This window comes from Podarcis liolepis (assembly GCF_965112155.1).
Source record: "Podarcis liolepis genome assembly, chromosome: 3".
Taxonomy (NCBI): Eukaryota; Metazoa; Chordata; class Lepidosauria; order Squamata; family Lacertidae; genus Podarcis; species Podarcis liolepis.
Window position 1 is genome coordinate 112451108 of NC_139557.1, and position 15941 is coordinate 112467048.

Consider the following 15941-nt stretch of genomic DNA (forward strand, 5'->3'; position numbering starts at 1 on the left):
GTCTTTCAGGACCAGTGTTATATGGTCCCGGCGGCCGCTCCCAGTCACCAGTCTAGCTGCCGCATTCTGGATTAGTTGTAGTTTCTGGGTCACCTTCAAAGGTAGCCCCACATAGAGCACATTGCAGTAGTCCAAGCGAGAGAGAACTAGAGCATGCACCACTCCAGCGAGACAGTCTGCGGGCAGGTAGGGTCTCAGCCTGCGTACGAGATGGAGCTGGTAGACAGCTCTCCAGGACACAGATTTGACCTGTGCCTCCATGGACAGCTGTGAGTCCAGAATGACTCCCAGGCTGTGCACCTGGTCCTTCAGGGGCACACTTACTCCATTCAGGACCAGGGAGTCCTCCACACCTGCCTGCCTCCTGTCCCCCCAAAACAGTACTTCTGTCTTGTCAGGATTCAACCTCAATCCATTAGCCGCCATCCATCCTCCAACCGCCTCCAGACACTCACACAGGACCTTCACTGCCTTCAGTGGTTCTGAACTATTAGGGGGGCTCCTTCGCAACCAGCAACGAGGTCTGGGTAACCCCTCTTACCTTCTTCAGTGGGTATGTTCCATGACAGATTGGCAAACCTTCACAACATCTGTGCTGCTGACTTTCAAACTTTGGGGTTGTCGAAATATATATATATATGTATATATAAAAAGAATAATCAATTTGAGTTGTGTGACACATTTTTTGGTGGTCTAAAGTTGCTTCTGTGGCCCCTCTTTCCTAGTAGATCCACCCTTGGGATTGGGGTCATGGGGAGCTGGAGACCCATAGCTATTTCTGGAGGATCCCAGAAATTAATTAATTTGCATACCGTCCTTCATCTGCAGAACTCAGAGCGGTTCACAACATCAAAATACAAGATAAAGACACAAAATTCATAATAAAAAACAAGAACAAACACCGGGGGGGGGGGACCCCCACAAACCAATAAACCTCCCCCTCTCCAGATCAGAACAGATGAGATTCTTGCCGTTATGCTCCCAGAATGAAGAACTTCAGTGAGTTGCAGCAAGATGAAGTGAAACTTTTTACATCAGAGTCACAGGGGTCAGAAAGGGGTGACCGTAGCAAAATATTAATGTTTATGCCACATGTTTCCCCGAGATACATAATACAGCTGTATAAACTTCTGGTTTTTGCCGCAGCTGTTTCAGTGAGTCGCTTAAATCGACAGAATGGAAAGCAAAAGAGATGTTGCATTAAAGTCATGACTGAGAGGGCAGTGTCCCAAGGCCACATTGGCTGGGGGATTGCTTGGCCTTCTGAAAGCAGGAAGAGCTTGGGAGTTGGAGGTGGGACCTGGTGGAGGAAGGCAGGAGACCCTAGTAGCAAATCTTTACCTGTCAGGATGTGGGGAAGGCAGAGCCTGGTGCTTAATGGGCATAACACGTATCAGATCATAAAATCATAGAATCATAGAGTTGGAAGAGAGCACAAGGGCCATTGAGTCCAACCCCCTGCCAAGCAGGAAACACCATCAGAGCACTCCTGACATATGGTTGTCAAGCCTCTGCTTAAAGACCTCCAAAGAAGGAGACTCCACCACACTCCTTGCCAGCAAATTCCACTGTCGAACAGCTCTTACTGTCAGAAAGTTCTTCCTAATCTTTAGGTGGAATCTTCTTTCTTGTAGTTTGGATCCAGATGTCCTCAAGCCTTCTGCCTTGGCACTGGCCCCTTGCCCTTAGTTGACATCTTCCCCAGAGAAGAAAACCCTGCAGCTTTGAGCCAGACTCTGAGATAGGAGAACCCTACTGAGTGCAGAAGCGCCTTTAAAATGCCGCAAACCCCGTTCTCGTAGCGGCGTAGGTGGGAAGGGAATGAATCCCTTCAGTTTTGGGTCTGCTTTCTTGCATCTTTTGGCTCAATTTCACATGCAGATGGCAGCCCCGTGGGAAAGAGGTCAAGGTGGGGGAGGAACTGGAGGAAGGGGGCCAAAAATCGACACAGCAATAGAGCAGCCACCTGCCAAGTGATCAGTTTGGGCATCTTGCAAGAGCAGCCTGTCTTGCCTCCTCCGACCAGGTGGGTAGGAAGAGAAAGGGAAAGAAGGAGTGTTGCGGCGGGGGCAGCTGTCTCCACCCACTTTTGGTCTTGGCTCCACCTACTTATGGCTCTGGCTCCGCCCACTGCTGGCTCCTGCTCCGCCCACTGTTGCCATGCATTCCCTGACACATTGCCACCAATGGAATGTAGCTCTTCATAGAAGCCCCTGCCATAAGTGGGATTGTCGTTATTAAGTTGTGGGTGAACATATCAGACGACACAGCGATTCTTCAAACAGCTCTTGTTTATTCACAGGCTAGAACAGAACTGAACTGAAGGGTTCAGCCAGCCTGCTTATATAGAGCTCCACTAGAACGCAACAGGAGCCATTTTCTGTAACTATCCAATCACTGAACGTCACTTTCAATCCCTTATTTGCATATGTGGACCTGAGTGAAAACTATCTGCAGTATCCCCCTGCTGGCCCAGGGTGAGAACTTCAGTACATAACAATTTGGGACTGCCAGCGGACTCCAGAGTCTCCCCCCCCACCCCGGAAAACAATGTGTTTTAATGTTATGCCTCCCCTGGGGTTCATTGCAGGAACCCAGGCAGAATATATCTTGGTGGCTCATACGCCAGATATGTCTTCTGGCAGGCTTGAATGCTTGGACTAATGGGCAAGTCAAGAAAAGGAAGTGGGAACAAAAAAGCTGTTTCTTGGGCCAGAGCTCCAAGGGACACACTCCCTTCTGGGCACGCTGCTAAGGCCTACATGCTAATGGTGTGTGGGGCCAGAGGCAAAAATAGGCCCAGCAGCAGCTGCAAATGTTACCTTTGTCCCCTAGGCTTGTTTGCACACACAATCGCTCACCCCTCTCTGCCTTCCGTCCAGATTAGGGACACTTTTTCAGCTAGCAAAAGCTTCCTGGTACAAAGCAGGGCTAGCGATTAGTGTGGCTTCTGGAGAGGGCTCCAAGGGCCAGATAGAGAGGCCTGGGAGCCACATTCAGCCCCTGGTCCTCAGGTTCCTCATCTTTGGCCTCTATGATCTACATCAGGAGGAGGAGGGGCCCCCCATGTTGCTAATATCGTATCATTACGGAGAATCCTGACTCATTATACTAGATGAATTCTGGGAAGCGTTGTGGCTCTGCTGTTCCTCACAAAGCAATCCCACGAATTCCAATTAACTTCAATGTAGTAAATTGCAATTGTTCCGGAGGCAGTTAGCTCGCTGACTCACCCCCTCCCCATTTTTCTTTCCCCCCCCTCTTTAGGAGCTGCACACAGAGCCCTTTAATGCTGCAACTTGACAGATGCTTTTTAAATGTGGTTTCTGCCCAATTTGCAGCTTGTCTCCAACGTTTCGCTCTCACCACCCCGCTGGATTATGTGCCTCCTTTTCTTGTTCCTTCGTGGGAGCGAGCTGGAACGAATTTCTCCTTCCTAACATCCATCTTGCTCATATATATATATAGGATCCCCAAAGAAGTTGTAAAGTTCGCTTCTCACAGAGCCTACTCAATCAGCCGTGGCTGTGATTCTGACCAGGCCTTTTTAAAAAGATTTTTGCATGTTGGCAGCCAGCACTTCCTGGAGCTTTCCCAGTTCTCATTACTGTGAGCAGCCAGAGCTTTATTTGCTTGTTTAGCACTTTCCCACCACTGCAAGGAATGTGAGTACAGGGACACAAGAATGGGGGTGTTCCAGTTAAATTTAACTAGCATCATGTACACGCTGTATTTTAAAACCCAACTTCAGGCAAGCCAGGGAACAAAGTCTTTGTCTAGGTATGTGTGCACCTGTGGAGAGTGGGTGCTGCAAATTTTGCAGAACTGGAAGTCTTTAAGAGGGACCACCAAAAGCCAGTGTGGTGTAGTGGTTAAGAGCGGTGGACTTGTAATCTGGTGAACCGGGTTCGCTTCCCCGCTCCTCCACATGCAGCTGCTGGGTGACCTTGGGCTAGTCACACTTCTCTGAAGTCTCTCAGCCCCACTCACCTCACAGAGTGTTTGTTGTGGGGGAGGAAGGGAAAGGAGACTGTTAGCCGCTTTGAGACTCCTTCGGGTAATGATAAAGCGGGATATCAAATCCAAACTCAAGCTCTCTGCATACTGGAAGGTAATTTGTTGACAAGGGCCTGCCTTCAATTTTGCATTGTCAAATACTGTATCCAGCTTGATACCTGGTAAACACTTGCACATGTTTTTGGTTCGCTTGACCAATTATTCCGGCTGCAAAGTGTGATTTTTTTTTTTTTGCAGGAATGTTTGCGTATATCGGTTTCATAATTTTGTACCTGGCAATATATTGCGAATCATGACGTGTGTGTTATGCAAAAATCACAATGTGGGGGGAAACAATACTTCTCTTGATTTCCACAGCCCCCTTAACTCTGCCGACTTAGGTTTCCCTTGCCTCCCACAGAAGGAAGCAAATTGCAAGAGCGGGCGCCGGCAAAAATCATGATGCACGGAAAACAGTGAATCCAGCCAGTGCCTCTGTGTAGCTCCACCCTTATTTCAGGCATTGTGATATATCGGTATATCGCGATGTTTAGCTGGTGATATATTGCAAAGTTGGAAACCAGATATCGCCCAGCCCTTGTGAGAACTAAAGGGAGCAATCCGAAGTTCAAGGCGGGTGGTAAAGTCCTCTTTCCCCTGCCTTCTGATTTGCAGCCTCTGGCTTGCGTGAGGGCAGTGGATAGCACATTGCCTTGGGCCAGCAAGATCTGAGTTCAGATCTCTTCTACCACCTTCATAGGTCCTGCTGTCCTCCCTTTAGTTGTTGTCATCATCGGCATCCATCTGCCTCAAGAAACAATGGAGTACGCCTGCAGGGGTGAGGATAAACGGCTGTGTTAGCAGCATGGAAGTGACCTCCCTGGGGTGCAAGCTTGCGCAGGGTGTATGGAGGTCCTAGGCTGCCCAGTTGACAAGACCCCCCCCCCCCCAGCCTCGCTGATGGGGTCCAAAAGAAAGGATAGCAATACATTTGGCACCAGCTTGGCTGCAGGAGTTGCCAGGAGAAAGCGTTGAAGGCGCCATCCCAACCGCCTTAGGGACTCCAGTCCGGATTTGTGTCGGGTTTACTCCTTAGCCTTTTGACCAGAAAAATAAAATAAAAACCAGTCAGCCAAGCTGTTTCACACCAGTTCTCTCTGCGCCAAGCAAAATCTCCCTGCTACAAAGACAAGTATTTATTCTCCAGCTCCATGATAAAGCCCGAGGAGTCTCTGAATGAGCATTCCTTTGGCAACTTCCTGAGGTATTTTGGATAACTTATCCAAAATTATCCCTCCATTCATACGGGGACTACGAGTGGAGACAGTTCCTAGTGGTGGACGAAGAGCTCAAAAGAACAAAGGTTTTATTTATTATTATGCTGGGAGATCATCACCCTTGTTAGCTTTGGCTGCCTTTGCTTCGTAGTCACTCATATTACAGCAAATTCATCAGAAGCAGGATACAGCGGGCTGCATCATTCATACTCTGAGTAGACCCATTGAAATTGATTGGCATTGCCACCATGCATCTGTTCCTTGCAGGGTCAGAAATTAACCATCAAGGGCTTCCCACGCACTTCAATGGACGGGGGCTGTCTGACAACCGGGATCCTTGTCCGCATGCAGAACTGTCCATTAAAATGGGTGGGAAAGCCTTGCGTGTGCAGGAGTTTCTTGGCAGAGCCAGTGTGGTGTAGTGGTTAAGAGCGGTAGTCTCGTAATCTGGGGAACCGGGTTCGCGTCTCCGCTCCTCCACATGCAGCTGCTGGGTGACCTTCCACTGATGAAGCTACTGGAGGAGACAAGTTGTCTAGATTTACAAGCAGAACCAACCTCCAGATTAAGGAAGTGAAGAGACTGTAATATATGGGATCTGGTAGTTGTAAAGCAAGTGCTGTTACAGTTAATGTCACTTGTTGAGAGCCAGTGTGGTGTAGTGGTTAAGAGCGGTGGACTCGTAATCTGGTGAACCGGGTTCGCGTCTCTGCTCCTCCACATGCAGCTGCTGGGTGACCTTGGGCCAGTCACGCTTCTCTGAAGTCTCTCAGCCCCACTCACCTCACAGAGTGTTTGTTGTGGGGGAGGAAGGGAAAGGAGAATGTCAGCCGCTTTGAGACTCCTTAAAGGGAGTGAAAGGCGGGATATCAAATCCAAACTCTTCTTCTTACCAGCCACAGAACTGAAAACGAGTTGGCTGCTTGGATTCCTGCACCCTTGATTGACCACCTTTGCACTGACGTTTCGTTTCCCTTCTTTCTTTTTCTTCCGAATGTTCTTCTTGCAGCCCAAGCCAACCAAGGGAAGGATGCGCATTCACTGCTTGGAGAACGTCGACAAAGCCCTCCAGTTCCTGAAAGAGCAGCGGGTGCATCTCGAAAACATGGGGTCCCACGATATCGTGGACGGGAACCACAGACTCACCCTCGGCCTTATTTGGACTATTATATTGAGGTTCCAGGTAAATCTGAGATCACCTTCGGCCCTTGCCTTTCCCTGCAAGTCACACTCATCGTTCCCGGCTTCCCAGATCATCAGTCTTAGCGGAATCACTTTAGGGCTGCCCTGAATGCATGGTGTATTTTGTTTATAATGAGTTATACAGGCTGGGGCTGGTTCTTACTTCGAATAGGAAGGGGAGGAAGATTTCTTCATTCCTAAGCTGCGGAACGAAATTAAAATCACCCCACACACCTTTGCATGCCTGGGAGCCATGGCGAGAAAGTTCTCACCGGCAACGATAGGAACTTTCTCCCTAAAATACTCCTAGCCGCACTGAGAGCTAGGGAAATTCAAATTCTGATAGTGGGAGGGTGAAGCCTTCCCATGCACTGCTTGCTGCTGCAGCTGCTTCTATTAATAGTTATTTTTCTTTGGTTTCTTATGCATATTTAAAGGACTTGTTTTACTTTAGGGGTTTTACTGAATTTTGCCTGGTTGAATACCAGTGCTTCCCAAACTTTTTGGGACTGCTGTCCCCTTGCTTCCATAAACCCACCCAGAGTGCCCCCTACCCTATAAAAAGCATGATTCAGAATAGCAGTTTGCGCAACCCACAAAGGTAGGTAATAAAACTCCAAACGGCGCATTTATTCAAAATCTAGTTGAAGCTATTTAGTTTAATCAGTTCAACAAAATTGAGGAGCTTGTTGCAGAGATACGAGATTGTCAAAGCCTGGTAACCATTTACATCTCCCAACAACCAAGGCTTGCCTCTTAGTGCCCCCTTCCAGTAATCCTCCCACACCCACCCACCCTCAGGTCTGGTACCATCTGACTTGGGGAACCACTGTTGTAAACCGTCCTGTGGCTTGTGCAAAGGGAGATACATAAATAATCTGAAATAATAATGTATTTCCAGTAAGACCAACACCCCACACAAACACCTGTAATTACTGTATTTTTCGCCCTATAGGACGCACTTTTTGCCCTCCAAAAATTAAGGGGAAATGTGTGTGTGCGTCCTATGGGGCAAATGCAGGCTTTCACTGAGGCCTGGAGAGTGAGAGGGGTCGGTGCACACCGACCCCTCTCGCTCTCCAGGCTTCGGGAAGATATCCGCAAGCCTGGGGAGCCCGGCGGGAACTCCTGCCGGGCTCCCTAGGCTTGGGGATAGCAGCCTGTTCTGGGGGCTGGGACTTCCCCCGGCCCCAACCCTGCGCCTGGGGGGGGGGAATAATTTTTTTTCTTTATTCCCCCCCCCCAAAAAAAAACTAGGTGCGCCCTATGGGCCGGTGCGCCCTATAGGGCGAAAAATATGGTAATTAAGGAAAAAGACAAAGGTGTAGCCCCGTGATAAACGTTCAGCGTTTTGTGCCACAGCAGCATAATTTAGGGTAGGGGTTCTCTCTGGGTGGGATGAACCCGCCATGCTAGTGTTCTGGCAGGTGGGCTGCTCCTGCTGGTTTGTTTTTGGGGCACCAACCTCCACCCCCCCATCTCCCTCCCGGTAAGGAACAATGACCCACCTGTCAGGAAACCAGGATTAGCGGTCCCATCCCACCAAAGCAAGCCACTTTGGGGATTCCTGTTTATTTCTCCCTCTTCCCCTTCAGAGAGAATTTCCTTCAACCTCTCCCCACGGGGCATTCCTTCTCAGCACTTCGTTTCGTAATTATGCAGATCAGGGCCGCGATTTTCTGCAGAGCCAAGGCTACAGTTCACAAAGATTTACGAGGGAGCTGAACCTGCTGGAGTTTATAGGCAGAAACCAAAGTTCTGCACTTAGAAATCTGCAGGGCTTGTGTACTTTATCTGGGCTGGGTCATTCTCATGCTTTGTGAAGCATGCTCCTCTAAAAGTGGAAGTAGCCAGCTCTGTTCACGATATTATTTTGTACGTATATAGGGGAGGAAACCTTCAGATTGTTTTGGAATCCAGTGCACGCTTGCTGTCATCTTCTTCTTTGGCGATCACTCGTAGCCGAGTAAGATTGTCTTCCATAAACACGGTTTTAACACTGAGTCCGTAAGTGACTGGGGAGGCCAGTTCTGGATCCACACATCCTTCCACAGTGGGGACATAGGTTTCAGGGCGGGAGCTGATCACAGTGTGGATTTGCCAAGCGTGCCTTCCTCTTAGCATGTTTCTCCAACCTGTGTGTGTGTGTGTGTGTGCGTGCATGTTCACATGCTGGTTCTTATAGTCTCCTACTCTGCAGTTGCTTCGGCAACCGTGTTCTCTCAGAAAGTTTGAAGGCTGTCTGAAATAAATGGGCTGGGGGGAAAACTGACTTGCTGATCCATGTGTTGCATTGCAGATCCAGGACATCAGTGTTGAAACAGAAGACAACAAAGAGAAGAAGTCTGCGAAAGATGCACTGCTACTGTGGTGCCAGATGAAGACAGCCGGGTGAGTTTTGACCCAGTAGTCCTCTAGACAGTGCTGGGGGAGCCTTTCTCAAGTCTCTTGCTCTCTGAGTGTTTAAGACTACAAATCCCATCAGCTGGAAGGGGTTGATGGGAGTTGTAGTCCGAAGCATCCAGAGGGCGCCAGGCTGGAGGAGGCTGCGGTGCATTTAAAACACACAGGCCTCAATCTCTCCTTAACTGCAGTGTCCCGAGTTAATGAACATCTTCCCTTAAGGCAAATCGGTGTGCAGAGCAGGGAGCAAGACTTTCTTCTCCAGGGCAGCGCCATAACTTGTGCTGTCCTGCAGACGATATGAGCCGATAGAGGTCGTTTTTGTGAATACAGTGGCTCAGAACAACACTTAACGGCACCGGCACTAAGATACGGAACTTAGGGGCTGAATGCTTTACAGAAGTTGTGCGTTTAAAATGGCTGCCTTCCCAGAAGCCTCCGGGGCTGTCGCTCTGTGGCAGACCACATGCTTTGCATGCAAAATGCCCAGGCAGGTTCAATCCCTGCCATCTTCAGGTGGGGATTGGTGGGCCCTGTCTGAATCTCCGACGTGCGTTATCGACTGATTCATAGACTGGGCCCAGTTTAAGGCAGCTTCCCACAGTCCTCTGTGGTGGAGAATGTAACCTGATGGATCCACTTCCATTTTCAAACCTTGACACTGAAGCCCAGACCTGGTAGAAAAGCCAGGACGTGTGCACCCCAATTTGCCCTTAATAATGCCTTCGGCCCCAGCCTCCTCTGTCACACGTCCCCCTCAGAAATTTGTCCAGGTGTTAATGTGGCCTTTGGGCTGCAAAAGGTTCTCCATCCCTGTTCGAGAACCACCTCCCCATCTCCTTGCTTCATAGTTTTGGCATGGATTGGCCAAGTCTTGCCGCAGGTTTTGAGGCCTTTTCCCCACCCCCTGCTTGTATCCTAGCCTGCCATTCGGTCACCGAAACGGCTCCATTTCGTTGACAGACGCCTTCCCCGCCTCTCCCCTGCCACCTGCGGCAACCCCGTGCTTCTTAATTTTTATTTATTTGTTTGCAAAGATGTCTACCCCTCCAGCACGAAGGAGATGAAACGCCGCGGGGGTGAACCTCATAAAACTCAACGGCAAAAATTACATTTGTTAAACTAGTGCAAAATGCATCACAAATCCAGTAGGTCATATTTATAAGACATCATAATAGCCACAGGGGTTGCCTGGGTAGACAGGTGAGTGTTAAGCAGGCACCCAATGACAATTTTGGAAGTACCTGCAGGGATTTTATTTTTTTGGGTAAAGAAAATTATGATTATTATAATTTAATATCCGCCCTTCACCCTAAGGTTCCGGCTATTAAAACACAATGTTAACACTAAAACACAACATTGCACAATATTAAAAACTGCTGGAAACAATTTTAAATTACAGAAATAAAGTGGGCCCTAACAATATACATCTCAAGTGTCAAAGGTCAGGGTGTCTCTTCAGCATTTGCTGAATGAGGGTGCTGGACTCATCCCCATGGGAAAAAAGTCCCACAACTAAGGGGCCACCACAAAGAATGCCCCGCCCAGGCCTCCACTCGCTGAGCTTCTGAAGGTGGTGTAACAACCAAGAGGGCATCCACCTTCGATCTTAGCACCCTCGAGGCAGGTTTTCAGGGATTAAAATGAGGTGCCACTACTATCTTGATTCAAAAAAAACCCTGTGGGTGCCAGCACAAGATGGCTTCCGTGGATAGCAAAAAAAAGGTTATGGAAAAGATTAGAAAGCTACCTGCCTGATTTTCATTGGAAGCAGATACCAAAAGGTCACACTAAATGTCCTGGTCTTTTTAGTTTATTTTTAAAAATGCATTTATTTTATTTGATCTCTTACGCATTCTTCACCGCAAGGTCCCAGGGTGGGTCATTACAGTAAAGCATACAATTATAAAACAAACAAAACCGCTACAACAATAAAAACCAGTGTAAAGCAATTCCGCATATAAAAACAACGCAAACATTTGAAAACCATTCTGACTGTATAAACTGTGACCGCAGACTAGGATAGGTACATAGAGCTTTGCTGGATGAGGCCAATGGCCCACGTAGTCCAGCATCCTGTTCTTACAGTGGCCGACCACAGTGCCTGCGAGGAACCAGCAAGCAGGATTTGAACCCGAGCCCTCAACCCTCCTGTGCTTTCCAGCAACTGGTCTTCGGAAACATTGATGCTTCCGACCACAGAGGCAGAGCGATGGCCATCATCCATCATGATCAGTAGCCATTGATCGGCTTTACAGATGCAAGATGAACCTTGGGAACATACAGTATCTCTCCCAAGGATCAAATGACTGGGCAGCGGAATAATAGGCAAGGCTATCCAATTGAGGCCTCAGGATTTCCCATCTTAGTAATAGTTCTGTTCTCCCAGGCGTCAGTAAGTCCTTTATCTATTCCATATCTGAAACCTCTGGATCTTTTTTTAAAAAGAGGAATTGCCAGGGAGTTCTCCAGGAGGGTATGTCCCATTCTGCCTTCTGCAGTTCCACTTCAAAATGGTAACCCGAAGGCTGCTTGAGCGCAACCTTTTTTCCGGCTAACTCGACGCCTCTCATTATTCATATCTCTGAGCCTTAATCCTATACTGATGGAGTTTTCTTTGTTTTGTTTCTCTCCCCCCACCCTTCCATCTTTGGTTCTTTTGTTGTGCCAGCTACCCCAACGTCAACATTCACAACTTCACCACCAGCTGGAGGGACGGCATGGCTTTCAACGCGCTAATCCATAAACACAGGTGGGCACTTGTCGGAGACTTTGATGGAGTCTTTAAGCTCTGGACCAGCGGATGCAGAATTGCAACTCATGGCGTAGCCACAGTCCTGGGCCCCCTCTTCCAGAACAGCTGCCTCGCACCACCTCTTTTTCTCTCAGCAAAAGACTTCGCTTCTACTCCCTTTGTTGCCGGAATGGACCGATCCTATGCATGTAGACAAGGAGGCAAATCCTACTGCGTTCAGTGGGGCTTACTCCCAGCGAAGCATTCATTGGATTGATTTCTAAGTACCGTATTTTTCGCTCTATAGGACGCACTTTTCCCCCTCCAAAAATTAAGGGGAAATGTGTGTGCGTCTTATGGAGCGAGTGCAGGCTCCTTGGCTTCAGCTATAGCAACGCAAAGTCTCCGAAGCGCAGAGGGAGCGCTTCCTCCACGCTCCGGAGGCTTCGCGTTGCTTTCGCTGAAGCCAGGAGAGTCTTGCTCTCCCGGCTTCAGCGAAAGGAACCTGAAGCTTCCGGAGCGCAGCGGGAACTCGCGCTGCGCTCCAAAGGCTTCAGGGATAGACTTTCCTGGATTCAGCAGAGAGGGAGAGCTCCACAGCACCCCTTCAGCCAAGTGAGAGGAGAAATGGAAGGGACTCCATTTCTCCTGCCGCTTCGCTGAAGGGGCGCTGAGCAGAGAGGGGGAGAATTTTTTTTCTTGTTCTCCCCCTCTAAAACAAGGTGGGTCCTATGGTCGGGTGCATCCTATAGAGCGAAAAATACAGTATATCCTGCACTGGCTCAGGGTTTATCCCTTTTTTAACCTTCCTTCTCTCTCTCTCTGCTGTCCTGCCTGAAACTGCAGTGTAAGCTCCTTGAGGCAGAGACCTGAATTTTGCTCGCCTTGCTCTGGAACTGACCTTGTAACACTTTACATTCGTATTTACGGAAGTAATGTGAGCCCTGCTGGGAGAGAATGGTGCTCACAACTGGGGCTTTGTTGGTTGTTGAATGCCGTAGCAGTTTCCTCCGCCGAAAACACAAGCCGCTCTTCTGATTGAAGAGTGGATTGCCTCTTCAGCAGTGGGGAAGCAGTTGCCTGGGAAACGAGGAAGAACCCGCCTTGCTCTCTGCAAGGTTCCTTACCATCCCTCATACACACCCTCCTGAAATCCTGTCCTCTATCTAGAAACTAGAAACCTCAAGCCAATCATTGGCTGGGGGGGGGGGGGCTTTTATTGTACAGTCATACCTTGGGTTACAGACACTTCAGGTTGTGTTTTTTTGGGTTACAGACCTCCGAAACCCAGAGGTACTAGAACAGGTTACTTCCGGGTTTCGGCAGTCGCGCGTGCGCAGAAGCGCTAAATCGTGCTTTGCACATGCACAGAAGCGCCGAATTGCAACTGCAGGTTGCGAATGTGCATCCCGCACGGATCACATTTGCAACCTGAGCGTCCACTATATACACAACCTTTTCCCTTCCAGCTAAGGGGAATCTCTGCCCCTCGTTGTTAGTTGCCCACACTTACTCCTGGTGCGGGATGCGGGTGGCGTTGTGGGTTAAACCACAGAGCCTAGGGCTTGCCGATCAGAAGGTTGACGGTTCGAATCCGTGCGACGGGGTGAGCTCCCGTTGCTCGGTCCCTTCTCATGCCTACCTAGCAGTTCGAAAGCACCTCAAAGTGCAAGTAGATAAATAGGTACCGCTCCGGCGGGAAGGTAAACGGCGTTTCCATGTGCTGCTCTGGTTCGCCTGAAGCGGCTTAGTCATGCTGGCCACATGACCCGGAAGCTGTACGCCAGCTCTCTCGGCCAATAAAGCAAGATGAGCGCCGCAACCCCAGAGTCGGCCACGACTGGACCTAATGGTCAGGGGTCCCTTTACCTTTACCTTACACCTGGTGCATGCTCCCCACCCCCATGCCTCTTCGCCTGCTGCACATGTTCATGTCTCCGTCTCTCGCCTGCCATTCTTTTCCATGTCAGCATCTTCCCCTCCCCTCCCGGTTCCCAACATCAGGTTCTCCTCAACCCACATGCTGTTTGGGGCAGCACTTCCCTGCCCCAAGGACCGTGCAGCACAGATGAGTTTGTCTATGAAAAGTTGGCAACTGTGCCCAGTAGCGGATGGCAGAATTGCAGCAACACCGCTGACGGGAGGTCGCATAAGCGCTGCCTCCCACTACTGACCGCCTATCATGTACAGCTGTGCCCAACCTTTCTAGGAGACTTGACTCCTAGTCTTTCTGCTTCTGTCGTTCATATTTCTGACTCAGTTAGTTCACTTTATGGGAAATGGCCCAAAGTGATTTGCGTTCTCCTGTTCCTTGCTTAGGCCCGACCTAATTGATTTTGATAAGCTGAAGAAATCGAATGCACACTACAATCTGCAGAACGCTTTTAACCTGGCAGAGCAGCACCTTGGCCTTACTAAACTCCTGGACCCGGAAGGTAAGAACGGCTTGCCACTGATGCAGCAGTGTGTTCCGTATTGTCCCCTACCCTCAACGCCTCTGCCCCCTTCTTCCCGGAGCCTCTTCTTGCTACTTGTTGCCTCCTGAAGGAAGACGTTGGGAAAGGGTTTCTGGAGAATCGAGCAAGATGCAACTTCCCCTAGGGCAATTGTGGCAATAGGTCAGGCACAGATTGCAAACCCATTCTGCAGATGAGTCACCTAGCTGCCCAACAGCGAGGCCAGCATCTCTCAGCAAATATAATAATAATAATAAATAATAATTTATTATTTATACCCCACCCCACCCATCTGGCTGAGTTTCCCCATTCACTTTGGGCGGCTCCCAATCAAGTGTTAAAAACAATATAGCATTAAATATTAAAAACTTCCCTGAACAGGGCTGCCTTCAGATGTCTTTTAAAGATAAAATAGCTGCTTATTTCCTTCACATCTGAATGGAGGGCATTCCACAGTGCAGGCGCCACTACCGAGAAGGCCCTTTGCCTGGTTCCCTGTAACCTCACTTCTCACAGGGAGGGAACCGCCAGAAGGCCCTCGGCGCTGGACCTCAGTGTCCGGGCTGAACGATGGGGGTGAAGACGCTGCTTCAGGTATACTGGACTGAGGCTGTTTAGGGCTTTAAAGGTCAGCACCAACACTTTGAATTGTTCTTGGAAACGTACTGGGAGTCAATGCAGATCTCTCAGGACTGGTGTTATGTGGTCCTGGTGGCCACTCCCAGTCACCAGTCTAGCTGCCGCATTCTGGATTAATTGCAGTTTCCGGGTCACCTTCAAAGGTAGCCCCACGTAGAGCGCGTTGCAGTAGTCCAAGCGGGAGATAACTAGAGCATGCACCACTCTGGCAAGACAGTCTGCAGGCGGGTAGGGTCTTAGCCTGCATACCAGATAGAGCTAGTAAACAGCTGCCCTGGACACAGAATTATCCTGCGCCTCCATGAACAGCTGTGAGTCCAAAATGACTCCCAGGCTGCACACCTGGTCCTTCAGGGGCACAGCGACCCCATTCAAGACCAGGGAGTCTCCCACACCCACAACACCCCCTGTCCCCCAAGAACAATACTTCTGTCTTGACATGATTCAACCTCAATCTGTTAGCCACCATCCATCCTCCAACCGCCTCCAGGCACTCACACAGGACCTTCACCGCCTTCACTGGTTCTGATTTAAAAGAGAGGTAGAGCAGGGTTCTGCGGCCTGGTTCTTATTCCGTTGCCGTAGCGTAAGACCTACACAAAATATGCACATCCATGTAGCAGGGACGGGGAAGCTCTGGCCCGGATCTACACATGGCCCTCCAGGGATCTCTCCCTGGCCCTCAGGACTCTCCCCCAGCCACACACCCTCCCCAAGGACACCCCTCCCTGGCCCTGATTCACATCCTCCTCCGGTGTTTTTGCCTGGCTGGGTTATGTCCTTGAATTCTGAAAATTCCTCCTGCAATCTTGGATGGAGGATAGAGAGGGGCACCTGCGTGTCCACAGAAAGGAGCCTCCTGCACAAAGGTGCCATTTATAAAATCTATTTCTCCTGCTCATTTGCACCCTCTGCTCCTGCCGACCCTTGGCATGTGGGTCTCAGAAGGTTGCTCAGAAAGTAATGCAACCCTCTGGCTTAAAAAGCTCCCCACCTCTGCAAATCACACCATCCATTGTGAGTAACTTCCAGGCTGGGTGAATGATTCTGTATATATTTTCACTCGGGGAATAAATCTGGACTTCGTTTCAAACCCTCATCTCCAGAGCTTTGACATAGGCCAGAAGTAGGATGTTATTCTAAACACAGTGAAGAAGAAGAAGAAAAGCGGCAGCAGACAGGTTTATCTCCTCTCCATCCCCAGTAATGCCTGCAAGAACTTAGTTTGTGCTGTGAAATCACTCCGTGTTTCCC

At 49.5% G+C, this 15941-nt stretch overlaps 1 protein-coding gene across 5 annotated transcripts in view; it reads left to right on the top strand.

Moving 5' to 3' along the window:
* SPTBN1 (spectrin beta, non-erythrocytic 1) overlaps positions 1-15941 on the top strand; it is a 235243-nt gene that overhangs the window by 143761 nt on the left and 75541 nt on the right. For all 5 annotated transcript variants that reach the window (XM_083493969.1, XM_083493971.1, XM_083493970.1 and 2 more), the window contains 4 exons: positions 6283-6456; positions 8755-8846; positions 11530-11610; positions 13912-14027. In XM_083493969.1, the coding sequence (XP_083350095.1) occupies positions 6283-6456; positions 8755-8846; positions 11530-11610; positions 13912-14027 (463 nt within the window). The remainder of the gene's footprint in view (positions 1-6282; positions 6457-8754; positions 8847-11529; positions 11611-13911; positions 14028-15941) is intronic.